At 39.5% G+C, this 9,100-nt stretch overlaps 2 protein-coding genes across 4 annotated transcripts; one reads left to right on the top strand and one right to left on the bottom strand.

The window, feature by feature from the left end:
• Positions 1–66: 66 nt before the first annotated feature.
• On the top strand, positions 67–3,972 carry ap5b1 (adaptor related protein complex 5 subunit beta 1). 3 transcript variants are annotated; one of them, XM_067431602.1, is made up of 3 exons: positions 67–172; positions 288–432; positions 1,183–3,972. In XM_067431602.1, the coding sequence occupies exons 2-3, from the start codon at positions 289–291 to the stop codon at positions 3,841–3,843; spliced, it is 2,805 nt and encodes a 934-aa protein (XP_067287703.1). In that variant the 5' UTR covers positions 67–172; position 288; the 3' UTR covers positions 3,844–3,972. The 3 variants fall into 3 exon arrangements, with proteins under 3 accessions (XP_067287703.1, XP_067287702.1, XP_067287701.1); XM_067431601.1 differs by having other exon boundaries at positions 75–172; positions 273–432; XM_067431600.1 differs by having other exon boundaries at positions 112–172; positions 277–432.
• Positions 3,973–4,162: 190 nt separating this feature from the next.
• Positions 4,163–7,695, bottom strand: c22h1orf50 (chromosome 22 C1orf50 homolog). The gene is made up of 5 exons (XM_067431603.1): positions 7,542–7,695; positions 6,431–6,546; positions 6,250–6,336; positions 4,698–4,829; positions 4,163–4,424 (listed from the first exon to the last, which is right to left on the bottom strand). The coding sequence occupies exons 1-5, from the start codon at positions 7,588–7,590 to the stop codon at positions 4,239–4,241; spliced, it is 570 nt and encodes a 189-aa protein (XP_067287704.1). The 5' UTR covers positions 7,591–7,695; the 3' UTR covers positions 4,163–4,238.
• Positions 7,696–9,100: the final 1,405 nt, after the last annotated feature.

The following is a 9,100-nucleotide window of genomic DNA, read 5'->3' as shown; positions in this document are numbered from 1 at the left end:
GGATTTTTTAATCATTTGGCAATTTAGACTTTTATTTTAAAATATACGGAACCCTGTCACTATTTGGTTTATCATATGACAGCTTGGGAACACGTGATTGTCAGAGACGTCAATAGATGGACGTTACACAGTGATTTGTCTTTTTATGTTTTTAAAGTGTGATCTGATAGAGGTAAGTCGTTAAACTGAAAGAATGCACTTTTTATTTGAATGTTTGTGTACATTTTTAGCGTCATTGTCATGAACATAAATGCTTCTGTTCTGATCTTAAGTCAGGTTATCTCCAGAATGACTATCGCGGGTCTCTGGGATCAGAGGATAGCTGCCTTTCTACTGAGTCCATCTCAGTTTTTGGCCACCACCACTTCTGAGAGTTTCTTGGCTGAACTTCTACACGAACTGCGGAATGATAAAGCCAATGATCAACTCAAGGTAATGAGAGCAAGCAGTCAACCACATATACCTGCATGTATAGTTCAAAATTAAAATATTTAAACATAGTATTATATATTAATGTTATTTTGTAATGATTAGTAATATGTTTCATAATAAAGTGAATAGGGTTGCACCGATATCTTCTTGGGCATTAACCAATAATTTGTTATATTTAAAAGCCGATAACTGATAAATTGGCCGATAAATCTAAATCCATATTTTTAATATAATTTTTGACAGCCTGATTACAAAAACAAAAGTCTCACCATTAAAAGCCATGTCCCAAGCACACAATTATAATATTAATGACAGACGAGCTGTTGCACTGACTGAACCGTATTTTCCTTTTTGAAGTGATTTCAATCATATTTCAAACAATTGAATACCATAATGGCGAACAGTGCGCATCTGAAGTGTCTCAGCTGAAGGAAATAATCAATTATTTATTGGCTTTAATATATCGGCCACATTTTTTCCAGGTCGATAACATTAAAAATGAACCATTATATCGGTGTCAGCCGATATATTGTGCATCCCTAAAAGTGACTATATAAAAAATTTATACTAAACGTTATTTAATGCAAAACGTTCTATTATATTGAATGTTCATTAGCCAGAGGCACAAATCACTACTCAGTCTGGTATATTGCAAATTAACAAACATGCTACCATCACATTTTCTTCATTCTACATTTCCCCTGTCATTTAAAATTGCTTAATATTGTTATTTCTCTTCTTTATTATAAGATACTCCTTGTGTCTGTGCTACTGGAGCATCCAACCATCCTCTGCCCTTCTACTTCTGTGGGAGAAGAAACGGCCCTTGAACTGCTGTCAGTCTTCTCTCACATGCCACAGAAATCCATCAGCCTCAAGTGCAACGTCATGCTGGCCATCACCAACGTGATAATATGCACATCCTGCTTGGCCACACACACAAAGATGGCTGAAGACTGGCTGGATCTTCTATATCAGACAATTCAGGATACCAATGACTACAGATGTGGGCTTTCCCAGCAGCCTATAAGGGCCACCGCCTGTGACTGCCTTCGAGAAATGGAAACCTGCAGCCCCGGTCTTCTTTCTCAAAAGTTAGAGGCCCTGTGTCTTCTAAAACAGCAAGAAACTACAGTTCTGCATCAGTCCTACTGTATGCTGTATACACTAGGGCTGAAGAATGCCATTCGCATCTTGACGAACCAAAAAGATGTTACTGACCTAGAGTTTAAAACCATCTTAGCAGGAAATGAAGGGTTTGCATGGAAAAGTAATCCATTAGGCTTGACCTTCTTGCCAGTGAACATGATGGTCCAAGTCCCACGTTTGCCACCCGGACTGGATTGTAAGGAACTCAAATCTATAATGTCTTCCCTCTTGGAGGAGTCTTACCTGCTAACGCCCATTTCCCAGTCTGCCCTGCTCAGGGAGCTCGTGGAAGTTGTTGCCATGGTGCCGGGACTTTCTCCAACGTTATTCAAATCGCAACTTCTGCGACTCTTTGGAACTGCAGAAGTCGAGCTCATGCATGCCACGCTCTTCATGAAAGACACGTTCACAGACAGCCTTTTCACCGCCGAGGATGAGAACTTCCTGCTCAAGCGTCTCGTCAGCACCGCCCAGCATCCGCTCCTAGGAATTCCTGAGAAGCTCTTCTACATGGACTGTATTCTGCACTTCCCAGAGAACCGGCCCATATCCAGCAGCGGAGAAGAGAGTTTACCCGTGCTGGTTACACCACGTCTGGCAGCATCTCTTCTTCCAACAGTTTTTAACGACAGTGCTACTATGCTCTGCAGACTAAACCTTCTTTGTCTGGTGCACCTAGAAGCCGACGAGGGCGAAGACGACAAAGGGATCAACTACCTGTTTAATCACATAATGGCTCTTTTGAAAATCGTAGACAGCGATGGGAGCAGAGAAGTGGTGGTGACCTCTTTCAGGGCTGTGTATATTTTTCTCATGCACTTCAGCGGCATGGAGGAACTCTCTGATAAGCTGATCGACAAACTATGCGACATGTATTCCCGACATAGCCGACTAGCTCAACATTTGATTGGCCTCGCGGATCGCATCCAGGAGCGTCTGGACGACCACGTCTGGTCTGTTAAGTTATTGAGAGGGCTTCAGAAACGCATCATGGAAATGCCTCCATTGCAATTGACGATTCATAATTTGAGTTGGCACTTGAAAGTCTTGAAAAGAGTGGCTAAAGAGGGTCATATTACCCAGAGGAACACCATTTACCTTCTTCTCAATGTTCTCATCAACTCCAACTTGTGTGAAAGAGGCAACTGGCAGGTTGGAAACGCAGTTCTTGCTGTTTGCCGCAATCTTTTGGAGCACCCTTCCATCGATAAAGTGTTTATCGAGTTGGCTGATCTTTTGCAGTACATATCGGTTCATTATGAGGACACAGACATACAGGATCACGCTCGCTTCTATTACACATTGCTAACCAACCTTTCATGGGAAAAGCTGACCGGGGTTCTCGCCAAAGGTCCTGATGGGGGACGTGCCAAAGAGCGGTCGCATTCTGCCATTATGGCTGAGAACGAGGGGATCGCCAGTAACCTGACTGTACACAAAGCTGAGCGGCATGTTTTACGACTCGTCAAGGTGCAAGAAAAAACCTCACAACGCTTTTCAGACAGTTCAGAGTCATTAGAGGTGACAGGAGAGACTAAGAAATGGTTGGAGGTTTATCAAGAACAGTTTCAGATGCCAGGCTTTGGGTCAGAGGTCACTTTGAGGTACAATCTGACTCATGCAGATGAAACAGATTCGTTATTCGATAGAGTCTTTACAGTGTGTCTGCATTTCGAGCTGAAAGATTCAAACTATGCAAAGGTAAGTGACATACACGTACCATGCGTGTTCAGAGACCGAAAGCCACCTGAGGTCAAAGTAAGGCTCAAACCGTTCCAACCCTACCCCACTACTTTAAGCGTCAGTGCCATATTCACAACCCAAGATGGATGCTCTTGGCACAGCCGACTACCTGACGTGAGCGTTTCATTCCCTGAGATATTCCTTCCTCTCCCTTTACCGCTAAATACATCTTGTGCATGCAAAGAGGAAGTGTTCGACCGCATCTGGGAGGCCGCGGCCTCTGGGAGTCCTGACAAATCTGCCATTAGCCTGTTCTGCTTCAAAACTGGAGATGAAAGTCTAGCTGATTTGATCAAGACACATTTTCAGGGTTACCTGATTACAGATGAGCTAAGCGAAAGGTCATGGAAAGTCTTGTTCTTTCTTCCACCAATGTGCCATGTCCTGTTGATGATTACACAGGCTGAGGACGCAGTTCAGGTCAGCATTGCAACGGACAACTGGGAGCTATTACCCTTTGTGAACTCTTACCTCCAAAACATTACTGATCATTGTTGCACAACAGTAACAGATGGCTAAACAGATGCTTTGCAGTTGATTTTAACCAGTTAAGTTTATTTTATAACTTCTTTAAATTGATATAATACCATTTGTTTTTGTATCTAACATCCTTGAGTAGTGTGTTTAATAAAGTATATATAAACACGTCATGCTGTTTCATGTACAGTAAGCAGTGCTTTATACAAAATCAATACAAGGCACAGAATAACTGAATGAATGATTTAATGAAAACCAAAAGGAAAAAAGATACAGTTCTTAAATTTAGATCCATTTGAGAAAGCAGCATTTAAAATAGATAACTGACCATAAAGTTTCAGCAGTACTGACGAGGCAATTACACTTTATGTTAACAAACAATTAGTATATTTTAAGACCACTTCAGATAAGACCGTCCATGAGTGAGCTGTGCCCTTTCATTGTGAAATACCCTCAAAGTTGGGCTCTGTGCAGGCTGGTAGAGCAATTTGCCTGTTCAACAGTTTGTCCATGATGCCAATTTCAGCATCCCGCTTTTCAACCTCCTCTTGTGGTGTCCAAGACATGTCATGCTGGAGTTTGTATCCGCCAAGGAACTTGTGAGGGCAACTAGCACCCCATTCCTGTAAGAGTTTGAAACCATATTATATTAAATTAGCTGTTAAATACTGTACTTTGCTTTAGCACAATTATTTGTTTTCTTGTGACTTTCATTACATCTTTCTCCTTTTTTTCATTACTGAACACAGAATTCCTCATTTCTGAAGTTATAGTGCAATTAAAGCAATGCACACTAAACATTTTACTAGTTGGCACCAACCAATTCAGATTGACCTCACTTCTCACTTATTACAACTGATAAAACCAAGAGACACATAAGGTGGTAATCGACTTACTTGCGGAGACAGAATTGAGAAGTATCGCTGACCAGATTCACGCATGTAAAGATAATACATGTTTCCTGGTTTCTTTACAACATTGCAGGCGGCGTGATGAAGCTCAGCATCTTTCTTGGCATCTTCCAAAACCTGAAGTATAAACAGGAAGCAAATTATTTTTTGTGCATGAAAAGTATTCTCGTCGCTTCAAAACATTAAAGTTGAACCACTCGATTCGCATGGACTACTTTAACAATGTCTTTCCTACCTTTCTGGGCCTTGGAAGTGGTAAAATAAATATATGGAGGGGCCTCAGAATAATATGAAGTAATATGGAGGGATCAGAGCGTTCTCGGATTTCATCAGAAATATCTTAATCTGAGTTCCGAAGATGAACAGCAGCCGCCTTTTACAGTTCCTCCTGAACCAAAAAGGCGAGCTTATGCTGCGTTCACACCATGTCGTAACCATAATTACAAGATGCCAACCTGTGAAATTCTTCCTGGAGCTGTTCACGTCCTCAGAATCAGATTTATGCGTTTCTATGTCAGAACTATCAACGCTGAAATTAATCTGCACCAGTCGGGTAGTAAAACTAGAGCTCTGTAAGCTGTTTACTTTCATTATTATTGTAATGTTATGTGCTTGGAGCAAGCCTGCAGTCTCCCTCTCATTTACTGAAGCTTTCGCGCCTCGATCGCCCCCCGGTGACCGGTCCCAGTATAGCCGCCCCTCTGTGTTTTCTAATGGACGTGAAGCAAACTAAATAATAAAATTACACTTCAAATATTTTTTCCCCAAAGTTAGTTTGTCACTGAAGGCAGTTATCATCACGATGATTTCATTTCAAGTGTTCGTTTTTAAAATAAGTTTAGTTTGAGTTAGTTATTTGATGCTATAAAAACGGGGGGTGTGACGTCATGACTGACAGCTGAGACTGACGGCTTCTCTGAGTGAAGTTGTCACTGAGGCACTAACTGACTTTTTTCGAAATTTTTGGGAGCAGATTGGAGCTTTAGCTTTAATTTCTACATTTCCATAACTGTTTATTTCACACCAACATAATTAATTGTTCTGCATCTGCGAGAGTGTAGGCGGGCTTTTGATATCGCAGCTGTACTTCCTGCTCTACTTCCTGCGCTCTACTGCGCAACTCCAGTCCCGAAATCGCTACTGCGCAGACTCGGTCCCAAGATGTCCGCGCCGTGCAGGCCGCCTAAAAGCTTCAAATCTGCCAAGCGGAAACGGATGATGTCGAGTCGTCCATATTTTTTTACGGCCTATGGCTTGGAGACATGAGGTAATTTAATGCCGTCTCTTGTGAAACTTTTCAGACCCTGCAGTACGTTCAGGTGTTTTAAAGGACGTGTGGCTTTGAAAAGTTCTCTGAAGGAAGGCTGGGATCTTATGCTTTCGGAGAAGGCTTGCTATTGCAAGTCTCTCCGAAATTGCCTACCCTGCCTTTAAACAAAAATATATATTCCAGTGCTGCTACCAATACAACTCCAGGGACATTTATCAGACTGCTGTATAATAAAAAAGGGTACTTTAATAGACAATTCATTCCCACCTTTCTTGCTTGCTCCTGAAGGTATCTTATCTGTTCAGCAATGACTGTAAGTTTGTTGCAAGCATTGGCTCTAATAAAGTCATCTCCCTAAAATCCCACACACAGACACACAATTATCATTAAAAGATGATAAAAACATTTTTTTAATATCAGAAGTATGACCTCCTAAAGCATAATTTACCTTCTGTACTTGTTGTGCCAGACAAACTAGATCCATGGGATCCCCAACCCGGTTGGTCTGGTAGGGACTCACCAGCATTATTCCACTTGGGTTACTAATGGTTTCCACCAAGGTTACTGTAACATAAATATATTAATGTTCACATGTAAAATCTAGAATAAGAATGATGGATAGTCTTACAAAACTGCATGGTAACCATATCTAAGCAAAAATACCATAGTTAAGACAAAAACACTTCCATATATATTTTTTTTAAATCCCAAAAGACTTTTTACCAAAAGCTTCCTGCACTGATCTGATCTGAGATACTACAGTAGTTTCTACTAAATGAAACAATGGAGGGTAATGCAGGTATAATGTCATTGACAGGTGATGCACGGTCCGTGTCCTGGTTAAAATAGCTTATTTCTCTGAATTTGAACATTCTTGGCAACATTTGGGATCATTTAGAAACAAAATCAACAAAATACATAACATTGTTCTAGTGGTTTTTGGATATTTTAATACAAAAATCTTACATATCGTGCCTTTAATCATGAAACTATTATGATGATTTTTTTTAAGGTAATTTTGTAACCGGTTAGATAAGCTCTCAAAAGTAAAAGCAAACACCTCTGGAGCAGAGCAGATACTCGGGGTGTTTAATATTTTTACAATGCAAAATATAAAATAAAAACAATAATACTTCTTCAAAATACATTTTGGCAAATCCATATAAGTTAAATAAAAAAATCTGCCTGTTACCTGTCAAATTCCACATCGACTCTGTTAAATGTAACCAAAAGCCCGTGTGAAAGAAATCAAGCTAATAATTTTAACTTCTGAAAATGCTTTTAGCTTAGTATCACTGACTCTGATGTACAGTATGTTGCGTTTACAGTGAGCCAATAATTGGACATTTGATAATATTACAAAATTGTCGAATTATAACAATTTTGTTTGTCAATGAAAATACTTTTAAGCAAAGTCATTCAACCTGTTTTCAACTTATAACAATCATTATGGTGCGGTGGAATGATTAAATCAATACAATACAATCAATCAATCACTGGGTGACAAAATATGACATGTTCATATAGTTCCTAAACTGAACACAGAAAGCATGTCTTACCCGTGGTGGTTTTGTTGGGTTGGTTTGGCAGACTGACAGTTTTATCCATTCTGTAATAAACTATTTCTCCAGTCAATGAACACAAGACTTATTCTCACCGGTGTTACCAAACTAGTCTGGCACAACACCAACACGCAGGAGGCGTTTCTGGGGTCCTACTGTGTGTTTGTTGCCTCAAGTAGTAGCCATGAAACTTGCCTGTATAAAAAAAACTATATATTTTTTATCTAATAATTTCTACACATATTTAACGAGGGGTTAAACTATAGCATGTGTTTATATGATAATAATTTTTAATATTATAAGACATTAATATTCATTATGCCGATAATTCAAATACAAAGCGATTGTGCATGTTCAGAGGTAGCCTTCGCGTGTCGTGTTACGTAGACTGCAAGATAACGAGTTTTCTGCAGTTATGAAAGACCTAGTTTTGAAATTATAAAACCAAAAATTGCAAGCCTGTACAAGTTTATCATTTCACATTTGGACGTTTCCCCCGTGTTATCTATATTATGCAAGCTGTTTTTTTTTTTTTTTTGTTTGTTTGTTTTTACAAAGTTCATTTAAATAATCGCAGGCTGATCTGTGTATGGTTACAACAATAACAATCAATACATTTTTTTTTTTTTTTTAAAGAAGAAAAAAGTACATTTTGGTATATCCCAGATGGACTTACTTAAGTAGATAAAGGCTGTGAAATTAAAATTTTAGTACAACTTTCAAATAAGCTGATAAAAGGTTTAAAGATCTAGGTGGCCTGTGAGTGCTGTGACTACACTATTTTGTGAAATTAAACATTAAACGTTTAACTTAAATGACAAGGCAATATCAATATTACTGCATTTTATGTAGGCTACATTTCTATTTTATTAATAATTGTTAAAGGGGTACTTCAGCGCTGGGAAGATGAATCTGTATTTAAACTGGGTCATCAATGCAGTAGAAATGTGAAATTATTTTCGAATTTGGTGTCTTCTAGACTGAGAAAAGACAGAAAATGTATTTTTGTCCCATGGGGATGAAAGACTACAATTCCCAGAATGCTTCGCTGCCCCGTGAGGCCATTCCCAACACCACCAACTTGATTACTGTGACTGAGTTAGAGACACTACAATTAAAAACTGAACGTGTCTGTTCAATATAATGAGTGAGTCACTGCGAGTATCACAGCACTGAGCACTAAATGCAGGAGTAATGAGAGCTGAGGTAATCGCGACTACATTCGCGGGATACATTCACAACGCGAGTTCAGTCTGGCGTGTTTCAGTTCATGCCTTTGCAAGCTTAACTTTCATAGAAATTAATTTGAGAAGTTAAAAGACTTACATTGCTCACCATAGCTCCGTTTAAATGAGTGCCTGTAGCTGAGCTGAGCTCTCCCTGCGAGCTGAGTGTGATCTCCATCCCCCATGCACAGATTCAAAACATGCAGAAATGGCTCCCTCTGCTGGCTGTAGTCTTTAGCCTTTGGGCAAACATTCCTCCTATGATGCAAAAATCGTCAATTTGCATCATAGGAGGAATTTTTCCAGAAATAAAATGCATAAATCTCTTGT

Source organism: Pseudorasbora parva, chromosome 22, assembly GCF_024679245.1.
Source record: "Pseudorasbora parva isolate DD20220531a chromosome 22, ASM2467924v1, whole genome shotgun sequence".
Classification (NCBI taxonomy): Eukaryota; Metazoa; Chordata; class Actinopteri; order Cypriniformes; family Gobionidae; genus Pseudorasbora; species Pseudorasbora parva.
This window is presented reverse-complemented; position numbering and strand designations above follow the sequence as displayed.